The 19,621-nt window shown below is 55.8% G+C and overlaps 1 protein-coding gene across 8 annotated transcripts in view; it reads left to right on the top strand.

Moving 5' to 3' along the window:
* Positions 1–14,990, top strand: part of SLC66A2 (solute carrier family 66 member 2) — a 52,588-nt gene extending 37,598 nt beyond the window's left edge. For 4 of the 8 annotated variants that reach the window (XM_042909604.1, XM_042909608.1, XM_042909606.1 and 1 more), the window contains 2 exons: positions 5,119–5,335; positions 13,323–14,990. In XM_042909604.1, coding sequence (XP_042765538.1) covers positions 5,119–5,335; positions 13,323–13,530 — 425 coding nt within the window. In that variant the 3' untranslated portion in view covers positions 13,531–14,990. Of the gene's footprint in view, positions 1–5,118; positions 5,336–6,068; positions 6,167–6,282; positions 6,527–13,322 lie in introns of all 8 variants that reach the window. The other 4 variants (XR_006195058.1, XM_042909607.1, XM_042909609.1 and 1 more) reach the window with 4 other exon arrangements.
* Positions 14,991–19,621: the final 4,631 nt, after the last annotated feature.

Here is a 19,621-nt window from a genome sequence, read left to right as displayed (position 1 = left end):
TAATAACTGTTTTGAGGCCCTTGTCAGTTCTAACATTCATGTTGGTTCCAATTTTTTTTTGTTTTTTTTTTCCAGTTGGTCTATTTGTCTCTTCATTATAGATCACATTTTCCTGTTTCTTTACATGCTTGGTAATTTTTGAGTGGATGTCAGACATTGTGAGTTTTACCTTGCTATCTGCTGAATATTTTTAAGTTTCTATAAATATTTGTGAGCTTTGTTCTGGGGATGTGGTTAAGTAACTTGTAAACAGTGTGATCTTTTTAGATCTTGCTTTTAAGATGAGTTAGGTGGGAGCATTGCTCAGCCTGGGCTAGTTACTCCCCACTGCTGAAGCAATGTTCACCTAAAGCCCTGTGAATTTCGAGGTTTCCCATTCTGGCTGAAAGGAAGACACTGCTCCTGGCCCTTTGGGAATGCTGCACCCTGTGAATGCTTACCTTTTTCGGTGGTTCTTTGCCCGGTCTTGTGATCGGTGCTTGCTTTGTCCTGCAAACGCCAGCCGCCTCGTGTCCTAGACCCAGCTCTGTCTTCCCCACTGTGGGTTTCTGGGGGCTTGGCCTGGTTCTCACTTCATTTTCTGCACCCTGGAAACTCCAGGCCGAACCTGGGGCAGTTTGGGGCTCACTTCACCTGTATTGCGTCTCCTAGAGATCCCTGTCCTTTACTGCCTCGTGTCCAGTGTTTTGCAGACGTCTGTTTTGCCCAGTTTGTGGCTATTTGGACAGTAAGTCTGGTCTCTGTTGTTCCATCTTGACTGGAAAAAGAGTGGCAGCTCAGTTTTCATTTTCCTGGCTTTTGTATTCCCTTAACCGCTCCTAGCTGCTTATATGTGTGACTACCCATCTGATGTGGGGTTTTCTTCCTCCTCTCGACACTGGACTTTGCCAGAGTGGAAGGATGCCTCACCCTTCCTTTGGGAAGCAGTGGTGACCGATTGGCTGTTCCTTTTGCCACCTTTGCTTTGTTAGAATCGCTGTCCTGGGCAGCAGTAGGGGTCTGCTTTCCCTTCTTTCTTGTACCTGTCTTATTTCACTCAGTATCGTGCTCTCAGTTCATCCATGTTTTAGCACATTGCAGACTTTTCTTCCATTTTAAGGCTGAATAATTCTCCGCTGTATGTACAGGCCACATTTCGCTTATGCATTTACCTGTTGGTGGACCCTGAATTGCTTCTGTGTTTCAGCTATTGCCAATAATGCTGCTGTGAACATGGTTGTACGAATATCTGTTTGAGTCCCTGCTTTCAGTTCTTTTGGGTGTATCCCCAGAAGTGGAATTGCTGGGTCATGTGATTCTGTGTTGAATTTTGTGAGGACCCTCTATACTGTTTTCCACAGCGGCTGCACCATTTCACATACCCGCCGACAGTGCACAGGGTTCCAGTTTCTCCCTGTCCTTGCCAACAATTGTTTCTGTTTTTTTGTTTTTCATTTATTTTGAGAGAGAGCGAGTACACGAGCACGAGCTGGGGAGGGGCAGGGAGAGAGGGAGAGAGAGAATCCCAAGCAGGCTCCAGGCTCAGTGCAGAGCCCGACGTGGGGCTCGATCTCACAAACTGGGAGAGCACGACCTGGCCGAAATCAAGAGTCGGATGCTCAAGTGACTGAGCTGCCCAGGTGCCCTGTGTTGTTTTGTTTTGTTTTTAAAAGCAGCTGTCCTAATGGTTGTGAAGTTGTGTCTCATTTTGCTTTTGATTTTCATTTCCCTAATGATTAATAACATTGAATATCTTCTCATGTGCTTATGGGGCATCTATAGATGTCCTTTGGAGAGATGTCTGTTCAATTACGTTGCCCCGTAAAAAAAATTTTTTTTTTGAGTTGTAAGCATTCTTTATATATTCTGGATGCAAGTTCCTTATTGGATATCTGATTCACAAATATTTTCTCCCATTGCATGGGTTACCTTCTTACTCTGTTGATTATGTTATTTGAAACAGAACTATTTAAAAAATTTCATTTTTTCAGCTTTATTGAGGTATTATTGACATATAACCTATTTAAGATGTACAATGTGATGACTTAACACACTTATATGTTGTGATATAAGTACCACAGTAAGGTTCATTAATGCTTCCATCCCTTCACATTATTTATTTATTTCTTTTTTTGGTGGAGGTAACATTTAAGATCTACTTTTTTTTTTAATGTTTATTTATTTTTGAGGGAGAGGGAGAGCATGAGTAGGGGAGGGGGAGAGAGAGAGGAGGTCAGAGGATCCGAAGCAGGCTCTGTGCTGACAGCAGCGAGCCTGTGGGGCTCGAACTCCCGAATCGTGAGATCGTGACCTGAGCTGAAATCAGGTGGTCAGCTGACTGAGCCACCCGGGCACCCCAGGATCTACTCTCTTAACACCTTTCTTTTTTTCCTTTTTTCTTTTTGAAGTAAACTCTGCACCCAGCATGGGGCTTAAACTCATGACCCCGAGATCGGGAGTCGCACACTCCACCGACTGAGCCAGCCGGGTGCCTCAGCCACGTTCAAGTGTGTAATACAGTATTGTTGATTATAGTTACCATTCTGTACATTAGATGCCAGAACTTATTCATCTTACAGCTGGAAGTCTGTGCCCTCTGACCAACATCTCCCTCCGTCCCCCACCCCCAGTGCTGGCAACCGCCATTCTGCTCTGTTTCTGCAAGGTTGGCTTTTTTGGATTCTACATATGAGTGAGAATACACAGTGTTTGTCTTTCTCTGACTGATTTTACTTAGCATTATGCTCAAGGTTCTCAAGGTCTATGTATATTGCCACAAAAGCAAGATTTCCCTTTTTTATGGCTAAATAATAGTCTATTATGTATATACACCAGTCGTCTTTCTCCGTTCATCTCTTGGTGTGGACGCTTAGGTTGTTTCCATGTTTTGGCTATTGTAAATAGCGCTGCTGTGAACGTGGGGTGCAGATGTCTCTTCAAGATAGCGACTTCATTTCCTTTGGATAAATGCCCAGAGGGGAATTGCTGGATCACGTGTTTCTATTTTTAATTTTTTGAGGAACCTCCATGTTGTTGTGCACAGTGGCCGCCCCAGTTAGCGTTGCCTTTTCTCCACATCCTCACCAACGCTGATCCCTTTTTTTTTTTTTTTTATTCTAGCCATTCTGACAGGTGTGAGATCGTATCTCATTGTGGTTTTGATTTGCATTTCCCTGATGAGTGATGTGGAGCCTCTTTTCATGTGTCTGTTGGCCATTTGTATGTCTTCTTTGGAAAAATACGTGTTCTAGTCCTCTAGTTTTTAATTGGGTTGTTTTGTTTCGTTTTTGTTTTTTGTTTCGGCTACTGAGTTGTATGAGTTTTGCATATATTTTGGGTATAAACCCCTTATAACATGACAGTCTGCAAACATTTTCTCCCATTCTGTTGGTCTCCTTTTCATTTTGCTGGTCGTTTCTTTTGTTCTGCAGAAGCCTTTCAGTTTGATGCAGTTCTGCTTGTTTATTTTTGCTTTGCATTTTTGGTGTCCTATCCAAAAATCGTTGCCAAGACCAATAATTTCAAAGAGTTTTTTTTTCCTAGAAACACAGAAGTTTATAATTTTGATACAGTCGAATTGGTCTATTTTCTCTTCTGTTGCTGTGTTTTTGTTCTCATATCTAAGGAGCTGTTGACAGATCCACTGTCCTGATGCTCTCCCTCTGTGTTCTCTGCTGAGAGTCTTACCGTTTTCTCTCTCATGTTTAGGTCTTTTTGAGATAATTTTTGTGTCTGCTTAGGTAAGGGTCCGGTCTCAGTCTTTTCTCAGAAATTTTGTAATAAAGGTATTCTGTTAGTCATTTGCCAGTTGACCTGCTCCTTGAGAACCTAAAAGAGAAAGGCTTGTGACCGATTGACCTCAGACCCTGTTTCCTGAAGCCCCCTGGACCTCACCTGGTGTCCTCAGCTCGCCTGTTCGTAGTCCATCCCTGTCCTGGCCCAGGTTCTCGGTCTGACCCTGTTTTTTCCACTCCTTGGGCACAAAGTCAGGAACTTCATCCGGGTCTGAGTTCCGCCCCCTTGTCACATCCTCTCATGACTTCATATTCTCTGTAGGGAACACCTCAGTGTTTGCCCCCAGCTCCCCTGCACGCTCAGGCCACCCCCGTGTTACAGCTGGGGTTTGTTCCTGAAGCAAGCCTGGCTCATACCCTGCCCTGCTCTAGGAGGTGACCCCCACTCTGGTGTGACGTCACACCTGCAAACCATGCCCCGCCTCCTGCCCGCGCTCCCCCTTTCTAGCTCAGACTCTGGGCAGTGTTCTCGCACAGAGTGAGGGAATGGAGCCGGAAGGGGTGGGGGGACGGGGCCGGCAGGACAGGCACACGTGTGCAGGTTGAATATTTCCCTGCCGACACTTCCCGGGCCCTGGAGGGCCGGACCTGCCGCCCCGTACTGGCGCCCATGCCTGCAGCCCTTGCTGGGTCATTTTCCTGGCAGGGCGCCCTGGCTCCAGATCCTGCCATTCTAAGGGCTGGGCCGGGATCGGGTGCATCCTGCACCCTCAAGCTCTCTTTCTATTTATCCCCATTTCCCTGACCTGCCCTGACGCCGCTTCTGTCCCCAGGACCTCCTGTGTTTATCTGCCAAAGCCCAAGAACTTCACGTAGTTTGCTGATTTGTGAGTGCTTATGGATTTGGTTTCTGCAGGACACATCTATCTGTCAGGCGAACGATAACATTTGATCGACTGTGTAGTGATGATAAGTACATACCTTTATTGGCCCTTATTATGGGCTGGGCACTTCATCGGGTTTGTAAGATTAACTCACGTAACCGTTAGAATAACCATAGGAGGTAGGTTACCTTATTCCTCTTTCACACCTGAAGACACCAAGACACCTGGTGAACTGATCCACTTGTGGAGGAAGGGGTGAGGATTCTAACCCAGGGAAGAGACTTCAGAGGCTCCGGTACAACCCCTGCACTATACTATCACAGGATTTAAGGATTTTAACGTCTTTACGGTGACTGATATCAAAGCTCCCTCACAAGGGCCCTGCCAAGAGCACAGGGAGCCCCACAGCCCACGTCCATCTCACGTCCATTGACTTTGACCTCCTCGCTCCGCTCACGTCCTCTCCTCACGGTGCCCTGACCCGTACGCCTGGCTTACATTTGTCTCGCCTCTCGCCCTAGACTTTGACCCTCGCCACTTCTGGCACTGGAGCAGCTTCGGGGACTACGTGCAGTGTGTTGTGGCCTTCACGGGCGTGGCGGGCTACATCACGTACCTGTCCATCGACTCGGCCCTGTTTGTGGAGACCCTGGGCTTCCTGGCCGTGCTGACCGAGGCCATGCTGGGTGTCCCACAGCTCTACCGCAACTATCGCCACCAGTCCACTGAGGGAATGAGGTAGGCGGCCCCTGCGGCTCTCGCTGGACCCAGTGGTGCCAGTGCCTCCAAGCTGGTAAGAACGGAACGTGCGCGAACACGGCTGCCGTGTTTTCGGTCACGCTTGTGAAACCGCCGGGCAAGGAGCAGTTTAGGTGTGAACACGTTGGCCCTTTGACGTCTGGGTGTGTGAGCAGAGACGTGAGTGTGGGGCGGGTTGGGGGAGGCCACGGCCCTCTCGCGAGGCAGGTGTGCGGTGCAGGATCTGAGCGCCACTCTTTCAGGCTGGCCCTGAAGCATGACGGTGGGAGGGACGTGCCGAGTGCAGAAGGGGGGGCGAGGGGACAGCGCTCTGGCTGCGGAGCACAGAGGTGCACTCAGCGGTGGGGGCCCTGTGTCATGGGATTCACTCTTGTCACGGCGGAGCAGGTGTGCCGATGCCATCCGTGACTTCAGATGTCCTCCGAGTAACGGGAGGCCGGTGGGGCGCCAGTCTTGAAGGCGTTGGGTAGGGCCCTCCCCTGGCCTGGCCTGATGAGAGTCACCTGTGCCATTGGAACGGGGTGTCCGTTGGAATCCCGGGGGCCCCCCGGGTTGGCTGGTTCAGAATCTTCGCCATTCCTACTGGTTGTTCCTCTGGCACTTGCTCGCTTCCTGCGATGGGGAGCTCCCTCCCCGTGCAGCACTTACAGCTGTGCAGGGCTCTCTTCGAGGGCTGTAGTAGTACCTGAACCTCTCATGCCTTCTCGCCTAGATCCATGCAGAGCCTCAGCCCCTCCCAGGGTGGTCGTGTGCGTGTGAAGGCAGCATCGTGGCCCTACCTCCCTGGGGGCCTCTTCTCACCCTCCTCAGGTGCATTGGCTCCCTCTCCCGTGATACGGCTTACAGGCCCTTCCCTACCCAGTTCTCCCTGGATGGGTGTCTGTTCCACTGAAGCAAGACAGAAGACGACTAGTGTGCACTTTCAGATACGAATGTGCGGCGGGAGGCCTGTCCGGTGGCTGGGGCATGGCGTCCCCTCCCTGGGGACCCTCGGCACCTGCGGACTCACTGAGGCTGACCACCTGATTTGTGGCCACAGCGTGCTCAAAGTGGGCTCATGTTGATCCCACACCTGCTGCTTCCAAGTCCACCTGCCTGTACCTGTGTGTTTGCTGCACCTGCACCGTCACTGTTTACTGGTTGGATCCTGTAGGCAACTTACCGTATCCGGTATGTAGGGGATACCCGGGCAGCTGAATCCAACATTGTCTCAATTTTCCAAGTTCAACTTCTGTGATGGGAAAGAACTCTCCATGGGTCAGAGGCAGGCCAGAGTGGAGGCTGCCAGCGCCCAAGGTTGGAGGCCGTGATCCACGGAGAGGAAGCTGAGTCCACAGATATCGCCAGAGGCAGGAGATTCAAGCTTCTTAATGTGGGAAATGACACAACAGCTTAATTCCCCCAGTGCCACTAAGAGCAGCTTGCAGGACACTCGGGAAATTACAAAACCAATTCTAGTTATGGTAATATTAAGAGTGTAAAATACTTAGAAATTAACTTAACCAAGGAGGGGCGCCTGGGTGGCTCAGTCGGTTGAGCGTACGACTTGGGCTCAGGTCATGATCTCACGGTGCGTGAGCTCGAGCCCCACGTCGGGCTCTGTGCTGACGGCTCAGAGCCTAGAGCCTGCTTCGGATTCTGTGTCCCCCCACCTCTCTCCGTCCCACCCCTGCTTGTGCTCCGTCTCTCTCTGTCTTTCAAAAATGAGTAAACCTAAAAAAATTTTTTTTTCTGAAAAAAAACTTAACCAAGGAGATAAAAGACTTGTACAATGAAAACTACAAAACAGTCTGCTGAAAGAAATTCAAGACATAAGTAAATGGAAAGACATCCCATGTTCATGGACTGGAAGACTCAATATTGTTATAATGTCAGTACTACCCAAAGCAATCTCAGATTTAATGGAATCCCTGTCGAAATCCCAGTGATTTTTTTTTTTTTTTTTTTTTTTGCAGAAATAGAAAAACCAGGCCTAAAATTCATATGGAATATTAAGGGACCCCCAAATAGTCAAAACAATCTCGAACAAAACTAGAAGACTCATACTTTCAGATTTCAAAAATAACTAAAAAGTACAATAATCAAGACAGTGTGTTATTGGCATAAAGACAAAGAGACCAGGGGACTAGAGAGTCCCGAATGACATTTACATATATGGTTAAGTGACTTTCGGAAAGGGTGCCAAGACCATTCAGTGGAGAAAGGACAGTCTTTTCAACAAATGGTTCTGAGAAATGGGATATCCACATGCAAAAGAATGACATTAGACTCTTACCTGGCACCGTATACCAAAATTAACTCAAAATTGATCAAAGACCTGAATGTAAGACCTAAAGCAATGGAATTCTTAGAAGAAAACAGGAGAAAAGCATCATGACATTGGATTTGGCAGTGATTTCTTGGATGTGACACCAAAGGCACAGGAAACAACATAAAAACTACATGTTGGGCTTTATAAAATCTAAAAATTTGGGGGCACTTGGGTGGCTCAGTTGGTCGAGCGTCTGACTTTGGCTCAGGTCATGATCTCACAGTTCGTGAATTTGAGTCCCACATTGGGCTCGCTGCTGTCAGCCTGTCAATGCAGAGCCTGCTTTGGATCCTCTGTCCCTCTCTCTCTACCCCTCCCCTGCTTGCGCTCTCCCCCACGTCCCCACTATCCTGGTGGGTGTCACGTGGGATCTTGTTGTGGTTTTGATTTGCATTTCCCTAATGACTAATGATGTTGAACATCCTTTCGTGTGCTTCTTGACCATTTATATGTCTATGGAGAGATAGCTGTTCAGACCTTTTGTCTATTTTTAAATTTGGTTGTTTGTCTTTTTATTACTGAGTTGTAGATTTCTTTATCCACACTGGATACTGGAACTCTGTCAGGTATATGATTTGCAAGTTTTTTCTCCCATCCTGTGGATTGTCTTCACTTTCCTGATATTTTCCTTTTCAGCACAAAAGATTTTTAAATTGAATGAAGTCCAGCATATTTGTGTGTGTGTGTGTGTGTGTGTGTGTGTGTGTGTGTGTGTGTGTGTGTTGCTTATGCTTTAGTTGTCATGCCCAAGAAACCATTGTCTGACCTAAGGTGACAAAAACCTACTCTTTTGGGATGTGTTTTGGGTGGAGTTTGATGGGTGGGAGGAGGGCAAGGTCTGGGCCTGGGCTCCTGAGGGGAGGGCTGGGGAGGCCACAGGGCTTGGCCTGCCTGACCTGTGTGCTGTGGGGAAGGCTTTCTGGACTGCGGGGCAGGGCAAGGATGAGGTGAGAGGTATTTTAGGAGTAGTCTGAGAGGAAAAAATGCAGGAGCCAAGAATGAGGTAATGGGAGCTGGGATTAAAATAGTGGGAGGGGGTAGGGATGGCCAGGTGTGGGAGGGGCTGGTGGCCTGACCAGGACTCCAGCTCCCAGGCTACCAGCCTGAGCAGGAAGGACATGGCCTGGGGCCTGGGAGGCGACCAGCTGGGCTTCCTGCGTTGTGGAAACCCTGGGCTCCGTGTAGGAGGAGGAGTCGGGGTCTCCCTTGGGTGGCACTCCAGACACCCCAGACATACTGAAGAGTGATGGCCCGACCTCTGCGGCTCGCTCCTCTGTCCCATAGCTGCTGCAAGTGATGGGAATTCACAGCCCACTGAAGGTCCTGGGAGTCTTGGGGGCAGGGCACCACACAGTCTTGGGGTGACAACGTGAGCTTGTACATCAGAGTCCTTGCTGTCTGCACAGGGGCGTTCCTTCCCGATAAGCAGATTGCTCAGGGTGTTGGTTTTCTCCTGCACCAGACGGGGCGGGAACAACTTGGTTAATATTTGACCTAGGCGGCTGGTCGTGGGACCTCAGCGAGGCTGTCACATTCCTGACCCCGAGCCATAGCTGACTCAAGGGCCGAGGCTGGGTGAGGCGTCTGGTCTGTGCGGCTAAAAATGTTCTTTACATCAGGTGACCTCACGTCTGAGCGGTGACCGCACGTCTGCACGTGCACCTGTGCACTCAGGACGCAGAGGGGCTCTGACAGGGCGCCAGGGGAGGGGTGGCCTCGGGTACTGGGACTGACCTCAGCTGCATTTTCTGCCTGCCCCATAGGGAGTGCCGCTGTGTGGAGTCCTGTCTCTCTCCGAGCCACCAGTGGAGGGAGGGGCCAGCTTCTGGCCAGGGGGCCATCAAAGGACCGGCACCCTCACCCCAGGAATGGCCTGGCCCTGAGGGGCTGGGGACACAGGGCTTTTCCAGGCTGGTGTCACTCCGGCTCTGGCTGCAACCCCAAAGCCCCACTTGAGAAGGCTCCAGCCCGGCCGTCTGCCCGACCCTGCTGCCTGAGCTGGAACTGTCTCTGTGGCTCGTTAGGCTTTCCTTGTGTTTTGAGGAGGGTCTTTCAGTCCCCTCCTAAACTTGGGTATCTCTGGGGGAGACCGTGCCTTGAGCTCTTAGTCCGTAGAATGGAACGAGCCTCTTCCTCTGAGCGCCCGTTGCTTCCCTCCTGTCTTCATGGCAGAAACCTCGCTTGCCTTCGGAGCTTCTCCTTGAGGTGCTTGCTTTGTGGCTGTGGGTTTTCCTCGGAAAGTGTGGTGTTGTGAGTGTGGGGGCTGTGAGCAGCTTGGACAGGCCGGCCCTCCGCGGTGCAGTTCACTCCGTGCACCCGGGCCCCAGTCTGCCAGGTGCCTGCGGCCTCCTGGTGGCCCAGCCCAGGCCTGGAGGGGACCGCGTGCTGTCAGCTCTGTCCCCCGTTCACACCGCTTCCCTCACTCAGCTCGTCTCCGTGCTGTGCCCCCCGTCTCCACGGTTCCCCCAGTTCTAAGGGTGCCATTAGCCCAAGTCCCTGCCCTGCAGCCCCACTGAGGCCCTGAGCCATGATGCCGAGTCACCCACAGGCAGACATCCCCAGCTGGTGCTCCAGACCAGGACAGTTCAGACCGAGAGAGAGGCACGGGGTGGGAAGTGGAGGGTTTTGATTACCGCAGGTGACAAATCCCCATGGGAAATGTCACAGCAGCCAGCACCGTCCCTCCTGCTCCTCAGCCATGCTGCCCAGGGTGGACTAGGTCCGATGTCCACAGGGACCAGTTGGGGAAGGTGGCCAGTGGCAGAATGCAGACCCAAACTTCCAATCTCGGATCTTTCCCACGAGGCTGCACGGGGCAAGCCCGTCTCTCCCCCTGAGCACAACTGCAGGCCTGGACAGAAGGCACGGAGCAGCTGTGGGGACTCCAAGAAGTCAGCCGGCGCGGGCAGGTCACGGGAAGGAGACCACGACTTGACACATGGATGACTGACCTGAGTTCCGTTTTCCCGTCCATCTCTGCCAGCCTGGAACTCAGCACTGTGCCCTGGGTAGGGTGGAAAGAGCTCCACGAGGGGCCTCCTCCACCGGTCCCAGCGTGGGGCAGGGCCCCCTCCAGGGCAGAGAGTGAGGAGACGCCCGAGGTTGTTGTCGTTGATGTTTTGGCCTCGCTCTTATGTCCTGGCTCCAGGCAAGTCCCAATCCTGAAGGGCTGTCTGCCGAGCTGGGGCCGTGTGAGCGGTGGCTGGACAGACACCTGCCCCTGAGAGTAAAGGGGAATCCTGTGGCTCTTTCCCTCCACCCTGCCACCACGTGGACCTGGACACTAAAGCCCTGGCTTTCCAGCCAGAGGACCTGGGAAAGGAGTGTCCCCGAGGCACAGAGTCAGGGAGATGGACAGGAACATCTTGGGACAGGGATCCTGTGAAGTTGCGTGTGACTCCTGGGCTCACGCCAAGCTATGCATGCATGGACTTGGCCCTAACCTACATCCCAAAGGCGTTGAAAACTGAATGTTGGGGAGGACCACCACCCACATCCCAGCCCGGCCACTGAGTGCTGCCTGCACAGTCCGGACCCAGGTGGTTCTGCCGAGGCCTTGAAAACTGAGCTGAATTGACCTGCAGCCCACATCAGCTGCTGTTAGAACACAAGACCCGACATTCTCCATAGGGTTTAATAAGGCATCCAGTCTCATATGTTAACAATGTCCAGGATACAAACCAAAATTACTCAACATATGAAGGAACCGGGAAGATCTCAGCAGCTGTCAAAGGACACGGGAACCAGCTGACAACAAGGACCGTGAACCAGGTGACAGAGGCACTGCGGTCACTGGAAACCACTCTAGAGAGCGAGAGCGGACACTCTGGAGATGAATGAAAAACAGAACATCTCCGCAAAGACGTGGAAGCTATAAGAAAGAACCAAATAGAAGATCTTAAATTAAAAACTACAACCAAATAAAAATGTACTTCGTGAGTTCAGTAGCAGAATGAAGGTAACAGGAGAAAGAGTCTGAACCTGAAGACAGATCGATAAAAATCGTACATTCTCAACAACAGAGAAAAACTGGGGGTAAAAGTGGACGTAGGGACAGCACCAAAAGATCTAACATTGATGTCGTCTGAGTTTAGGAGAGGAGTGTGGAGCAGACAAAAATAGTTAAATAATGGCTGAAAATTTTCCAAATCTGATGTTAGGTAAACACAGATTTCAGACGTTTGGCAAATCCCAAACATGTATCACATCACAATCTGCTAAAAACCAACGTTAAATGTGGAAAGCAGCCAGAAAAAGATCTGTTATATATAATAAATCTGGATTTTCAAAATGCAGAATTAGTTATCAGCTAACTCAGAACAAACATTTTGAAATACTACGTGAACCAACACTACGGGCCAAGTGAGATGTATCCGTGGGCTGTTTGGACGTGGATGCCTGCCCACAGACAAGCTGGGTGGAGCTCGGCCTTAGGCCATTTCCCCAGCGACCGTCCCGAGAACCTCAGGCTGTTTTCTCCGCTTCCCTCGGTCCTGCATGGCCAGTGTGACACTTCAGCAGGCGGAGGATGGGACCAAGAGCCGTGTTTGAGCGCCTGCTGCCTCCATGCGCTGGGGTTCAGGAGACGGGGCTCCTCACCCCGGTTCTGTCGGAACCAGCCTGGGGCTTGAGGTTGTCCGAACGCCAGGGCTCCGGGGTGGAGGAGTGCCCACTTCTGAGAGCCCAGCGCCTGCCTCGCCCTCGACGTAAGTTCTTCTCGGTCTGGTGCTCGCGGCTCTGACGGGCACCCTGTCTGCTTGGGGAACTTCACCGTCCTTCCTGCTGCCTGGTGGCACCACCCCCAAACCCCGTGGCCTGGTTTCATTGGTTGGAGAAGGTTCGGCCTGCTGGCGGAGGCGGTCCGATTTAAACATAGCGTAAGCGGGAAGGCACAGCGGTGCTCCGCTCGTCGCTCGGGGAGCCAGGGCTCGGTGGTGTGCATGTGGGCTGTGGGCAGTGACGTGGGTGACAGTTCCCTCTTTACTCACCAAGGGTCCCTGTCCCCCTACAGACGGGTCTGAGGTGTCTGAGGGGGGTCGGCGTCCGTGACCAGGAAGGGAATCACCCTCCAGTGAGCTTTCACGTGGGGGGGGGGGGGGGGGTCTGGCCGGGCAGGGATTTCCGAGAGTGGCCGGCTTTGCTCCGCTTCTCCTGGCAGCCCCTGCTTTTGTCCCCTGGGTGCAGACCGGGGGCTCCGCGGCCAGGAGGGGAAAGCTGAGGCTGAGGGGGCCACCACCTGTCCTGGGCAAGGCTCCTGTGGCCGAGTGCGGCCGTCCTGAGGTCCTGTGGCTGTGGCTGCTGCCCCTGCCTGGTCGACTCCCTGGGATGCAGCGTGGGGAGGGGTGGTCTCCCCTGTGCTAAGGCCACGGCGAGTCTCCTGAGGGGCACGTGACAGACGTGCCCGCAGCCGCGAGGGGCAGAGCACCTGTGAGGCCGTGGGGGCCCCACCGCTGTGTCGGCCTTTTCCTGCCCCGCACAGCTGAGGCCCCTCCGGCCGAAGGGCCTCCCTGTCCCCGTGGCGGGGCACGCAGGGCCCTCATGGCGAGGATGGGAGGGATGGGAGGGACGGGTTGGGGCCGGGTGTCCCCCGACTGCCCCGTCTGCTGAGCCCCCAGCCCCGTTTTGTTTCCTGACCCCTGGCTGGTGTCTCTGCAGCATCAAGATGGTGTTCATGTGGACCAGCGGGGACGCCTTCAAGACCGCCTACTTCCTGCTGAACGGCGCGCCCCTGCAGTTCTCCGTGTGTGGCCTGTTGCAGGTGCTGGTGGACCTGGCCATCCTGGGACAGGCCTACGCGTTCGCCCGCCATCCCCCGAAGCCCGTCCCCCACGCGGCGCACCCCGCCAGTGCCAAGGCCCTCTGAGGCAGCCGGGGAGGAGGACAAGGACGCGTGGCGGTCTCCAGCCGCAGGCGCCGCCCGGCCGCCCGGCCTCCCCGTCGGGGCGGGCAGGCACCGTGGCCCCAGAGGGGTCTCAGCCGTCGGGATCTCTGTCAGCCTCTGTGGGTCTGGGGTGGGCCGGTGGGGGGGCCTGGGTGCCGCCCTTTGTGCCCGCCCGCCCCGAGGACGGGCGCCAGTGGGGTTCACAGCGAGGGCTGGGCTGCAGCCGCTTTCGGGCGATGGAAAAGCGAGTGTTCTCTTCCTTCCTCTCACAAGACGCCTGTCTGCAGCCTGGAACGTGCTCACAAACCCGGGAAAGGCTGACCTGGGGCTGCGACAGGACAGAGGACACCATGAAGCCCCTCCGGAGTGCAGAGCCCGGTCTCAGAAGGGCCCGGGCGCAGAGCCCGCCTGATACATGTGGAAAGGAGGCCGTGAGGACGCGCGTCATGAGCATTCTTGATTATCCGGCCAGAGTTGGCCTTTTCGGGGCCACCTGCAGTCAGCTGCCTCATGGGACTCAGGACTCGGCCGTCAGCTCGGCAGAGGGGCCCAGGGCTGTCCTGTGGGCCCCCTGGGCCTCACTGCTACGCTGGCTTCTTCCTGGCAGGCACCGGTGTGGACCCTGCTGGGGCTCAGGGGTGTGGTGGGGTGCCGGTGGCCCGCGTGTGCTCCCAGGAAAGCCAGGGGCCCGCGACCGGGTCCCCCAAGGAGGGCTGCCTTGCGGGGCGTTTTCCCTGTATCCTGGGGAATGCACGTGTCTGCAGCACACAGCCTTCCATCTTCGGGACAGGGGGCCGGTCTGCAGGCCAGGAGTGGGGACACGTGTGGCCCGTGTCCCTGCTGCCGAGCCAGTCCCACACCCCACACTCTGGGCCCTCAGGCCTGGGGTGACCTTCCGGGGTAGCGGGCCGGGCCCCGGCATCTCTGCCCGCCGAACCCCTGGTCCTCCACATCCCCTGCATCTGGCTGCGGTGGGGGCTGCTGGGTGACTCTGGTCGCCCCGTATTTCCCCCCTTCACTGTCACGTGAGCATCTCAGCCGTGCCCAGCAGCCCTGGGCAAGCTCCCAGGCCCCCAGAGCCTGTGTTCTGGATGCTTCCACGCGGCTTCCCTTCTGCTGGGCAGAGGGGCAGCTCTCGGGGGGGGTTGACCGGGGTGCCACAGTCCTAGTGGTGTCTGCTGTGCACAGCCGTTCCCTCCTCCAGAGTTTTCCTCAAAAACTCCTGCGTGTTTGAGCGAGGATCCTGCCGAGTTAATGGCCTGTGAGATGACCTGGAAATGCTTAGTTTATAAAAATGAAGGGACATGTCTGCAGCAGTAATTGCCTCCGAATTAAAACGTCAGCGATTGCAGTGGTGACCGGCCGCGCCCAGGTGGGGGGTGGGGGGGCGCTCCGTTCTGTCAGCGTGGTGACTGTGAATCAATAAACCGCTCGCGGATCCAGTGTGGCCTCGTGAATGGACTCGGGAGCGAGGGCCCAGGACAGAGGGAGGAACCGGTCCCCGCCCTTACTTCACCTCAGGGTCTCCAGGGAAGGGTGGACGCCCCTTCCGTGGGGTGCGGCTGTCCTTGTGAGACCCGGGCTGCTCGCTCAGGTGCCCCCTCCCCAGGCAGGCCAGCCCCGGACCGGTGACGGCCCTGTGCCGACAGGGCCCCGACCGTGGAATGCTTTGGAAGGGCGGGAAGTGCCTTGTTTTAGGCCAAGAGCCGTGTCTCAAGAATAATCGACCGTTCTGTATGGCAAGTACGGACGAAGCTGTTTGCACTGAGCCATTTTCTTTTTTTTTCTCGGAGACAATTTACACTGGGGGGCAAGATACAAAAAATGTCAAAACCGTACACAAAGTGAAGGTACGTGGAAGTGATAGTTTAAGTTTTGGGATGCGTCACCCCCCAGCCCTGGATTCTAGTCTGAGAGTGAGTCTGGTCTGGGGCCGATCCAAGGTGGTGACGCAGGTGTGGCCCTCGTTCCGGCAGCAGACATCCCCGGCGTGGGCCCTGGGGGCCGCTTACTGCCACAGGACAACAGTCCTGCCTGGCGGTGGCTTTTTATTTGCTTTCTGATCATGTGTTACCTAAAATCAACTTAATTAAGTTAATGCATGCAGTGAAAACTTCCACAGTAAGATGAAAGGCGGTAAAATATACAAAGGTGTCTTTTTTGTGAACCCATCTGTGTTCCTGAAAACTCACCTGCGGCCCCTTCCTGCGGCTCCACTGACGAGCCACTGAGGGCAGTGGCACGGAGAGAGTGCCGTGTCCCTCTGAGGAGTCTCCGAGCAGAGAGCCTCTCGGAGCGGAGAGCCACGGGGCCGTTGTCGCCCTGGCCGGGACAGCACGTGCCCTGAGCCCTGGACACAGCTGTCTGTCGGGGGGAGGGCACAGGTTTTAACGGCCCCACTTAAAAACAGGCGAAGGCCACCCTCCGCAGCCTTAGGCCTCCTGTTTGTTTTCATGGCCCTTCCTCTGACGGGACCGCATTTGGGAGGTGGGAGCAGTGCGGAGACGCTGTCACGGCTTCCGGGGTGAGCGCCACGGTCTAGCTCATCCTGCCGGGCCTCGGAGAACTTACACACACGGAGGCTTGTGAATGTGCTGTGGCCCTGCCCACGGCTCTGGGGCCACTTCTGCTGTCCCGGTCTCCAGCTGGCCAAGGACTGGAGAGAGAGAGAGAGAAAGAGAGAGAGAGAGAGGGATAGAGAGAGAGTGTGTGTGTGTGTGTGAGAGAGAGAGAGAGAGAGAGAGAGAGAGTGTGTGTGTGTGTGTGTGTGTGGTGCGTTTTTCCCAAAAGCAAAGTGTGTAGGGATTTTTTGGGCAGCAAGTATGGGGGAGGGTTTCAGACTCCCCAACACCGATGCTGGAGCTGGTTCCGTCCTGGGGCTGCCGTGCTCGGCCCGCATGGTTCTCCAGGTTGTCCAGAAGCACACAGTTCAGCCAGGGTGGGTGTGGGGGGAGCGGGTGGGTGTGATGGGCGTAGGTGGGGGGACGAGGCAGGGCTCAGGTACAAGAGGGAAAGCACTGTATATACACAAAGCGGCCCCGAGGGCAAGGGGGGGTGGTTTCTGGAACGTCACGGCCCCAAATCACACCCCTTACACACTCAGGACGGTTTCTGGTGAGCCAGAGGCCTCTGGCTGGCCTGCTGGTTTGGGACAAGTCACTGACCAGTGATCATAACCTGGTGTCAGAGCCTGCCTCCCGAGTCAGTGATACTCCGGGAGCTGGACAGTGCTCTTCGCATGATTCTGGAGGTGATAACGGCCACATTTCCAAACTGCCCCCCTTCATTGCCTTTGCGCATTTCGAACAGATTGGCAATGTCAGCGTCACGGTGTAGGGCTCGCACAATTCTATCCCACAGCAGATGTCTCAGTACAGATTTTGTCAGAGTGTGTGAGGGGGCAGTTGGTGGGGACCTGGCGAGTTCCTGGTCCCTGACCCAGAGGGGGAAAGTGAGGCCACAGGCAGCAGAGGCCTGCCCGGCGCCCAGCGGCAGGAGCTCGGACTGTGTGGAAGGGACGGCGAGGGGGCTGGGGGGTGGGGAGGCGGGGTGGCTGGTACCGTGGGGGAGGGGAAAGCAAACCTGGGGCTCGCTGGGAAAAGTGCACCCCACGCAGAACGGCTGACAGGTGCCCCTCCTTCCTGGGACCTGTGGTGTTCCACGGGCTCTCCTAGTCTTTGGGGGGGTACTCCTGGGCACCCACAGAACCACTGAGGCCCCGGGCTAGGAGGACAGGGGACAGGTTCCTCAGGCCATCCACCACCTCTGACCTGGTCCTGGAGAGACAACTCGGGTAATTTCTGGAGGTCTCCGTGGTGATGCTGAGCAAGCCCCACGGCACAGGAAAAAGCAGTTTGCCCCTGGGGCTCAACAGCCGAGCCAAATGAGGAGCAGAGGGGTGGGCACCCTGAGTGTGGCCTCCACGCGTGGGAACCCCACAGGCACCAGCTACGGCACCCGGGTTGAGCAAGACCCAATGCTGTCACTGCAAGAGCGCGGCCACCCTTGGTGTGTTTGTGGGTTCCCGAGCCCCATCCTCTGGGGGTGCAGCTAACCTGAAACATCAGGAAGAGGCAGGGCTAGGCTTCCGGGTTCAGTCTGCCGAGAGCCTGCACTCAGGGGGGCTCCCCTGGCCCCCAGTTCCCTGCCCTCTCTCCTGGCAGAGCCCTGCTGGCCTCTGCTTGAGTACGTGGACCCAGGAAGGAAGGAGTAGGGGAGCCTGCCCCAGGGAGTGCGGGTTCCAGGGCAGGAGCCCAGCCTCCCACCTGCCAGGAGCCTGCCCCAGGGAGAAGCTTGGGCTGGGGGGCAGGTGTCAGGCCGGGTGCGAATGGCCTGGTCTACTGTGGACAGAGCGTGTCCCCATCTGATACAAGGGGACCCTTTCTGCCTCAGGGAGCTGATGTGAGCATCCATGCGAGAGCAGACGGTGGGAGACAGCCTTCACCTGCATGTGGTTTGGGGACCCTCAGCTCATTCTGATCCCAGAACGTTTCTTGGCTGCTGGTAAGACCATTATTTCAGCCTCCCTACTCCTCACTGCCCTTGCCCACTTGGCACTGACCTATAGACTCCAGCGGTGGAGCCCAGGTACTGGTGTGTTTGTGAGTGTGTGAAAGTGAGGCTGGGAGTGAGGAGAAGCAGATACAGGGGAAACTTGTCTGCCGAGAGGCCGTCCACCCCGCCCCAGAGCTGGGGCTTGTTGTGTAAACCCTGCAGTTCCAGCCCCCGGTTCTATTCCAGCCTAGTTCCCAGAGAATGACCAGCCCCCCGGGCGGGGGGGGGGGGGGTGTCACAGTGTGGTTGCAGATTTAGGGACAGGGCTCTTTGCGGTAGGACTCGGAGGGGTACAACCTGGCTTTGCATGCAAGGGCTTTGTCCAGGCAGAGGTGCCCCGCCATCTGCACACACGGACTTCCCTGCGATGGCAGGAAACCCCTTCCTGGCCTGGGAGCCCCTGTGCCTGGGGCAGACGCCGGTGCCGCCCACAGGAACTCAGCAGAGGTATGTGCAGGAGAGGTGGCACTTTTTATTGGTTGCGGTAGCATCTTAGGAAATGTCCCCAGAGCAAGGGTCCCACCCCAGCCCCACCCCAGCCTGTCCTGGCTCTGGCCTCGCACCAGGGCCCCTGCCAAAGCTGTGATGGTGGCAGGGTGGGTGCGGGTGTCAGCGGGTCCCGGGGCGGTGGGGGGGGGGGGGGATGCTGCGGGTGATGGGTGATCCTCCCAGGGGCCTGTGGCAGCAATGTCTCCCATGTCATGGCCCGACTCATTAACATGAAAAAGTACAAAGTAACATGATTCGGAAAGTTCCATTCCTTCATGCCCGCAGCAGAAACAGGCTCATGCTTTGGTGAGGACGGGGTTCCAGCGGCTGCACACCCAGCCCCTCCCCCACGGCCCTTGGAGAACCAGGGGGTGTTCCTGAGGCACCTCGGAGGGTAAGCACGTCCAAGGCCAGCACAAGGGCCGGGAAGCATGCAGGCCTTGAGCTTTGCAGAGTCTTTTTCAGGGAGAGCCTGTGGGGGGAAGGGGGGTCCAGGAAGCCCCCACGGAGCTGGCCTGCGGGAGGGAGGTCAGAGGTCTGGGCGTGGGTGGCCGTGTGGATGTGACACCTCTGCCCCTGTCCCTGTCGGGGGTGTGGGCTTCAGCAGCGCGCCATGTGCAGGCAGGGGCTCCCTCGCGGTGGGGCTCGGCCCCTAGACCCCCTGTGGCCGGCTGCTCCTCAGGGAACTCCCCTACCCGCCCCCTCCGCCCCCCCCCCCCCCCCCCGCCCGCCCGCCCCGGGCCAGCCGCAGAGCCTTCTGGCATTTGCTGCAAGCTCGGAGTTTCTGGGCCAGAGGCCGAGCTCCAAAGGGAAGGCGGAAAGCGGATGAGGGAACGACCGGGCTGGAAGCGCTGTTCGCCCGCACCTCGCTGGCTCGAGCGACATGCAGTGGACAGCCCGCGGGGGGGGGGGGGGGGGGCGCGGGGCGGCCGTACGGGGTGGGCCCTCCCCTCCCTTCCCCTCCCCCGTCTCCACCCCCCCCACCCCCCCCCGCCGGGTCGCGCGGCGGGCGGGAGGAGAGGCGAAGGCT

This window comes from Panthera leo, chromosome D3 (assembly GCF_018350215.1).
Source record: "Panthera leo isolate Ple1 chromosome D3, P.leo_Ple1_pat1.1, whole genome shotgun sequence".
Taxonomy (NCBI): Eukaryota; Metazoa; Chordata; class Mammalia; order Carnivora; family Felidae; genus Panthera; species Panthera leo.
The sequence above is the reverse complement of the archived record's forward strand: the minus strand, read 5'-3'. Positions and strand labels throughout refer to the sequence as shown.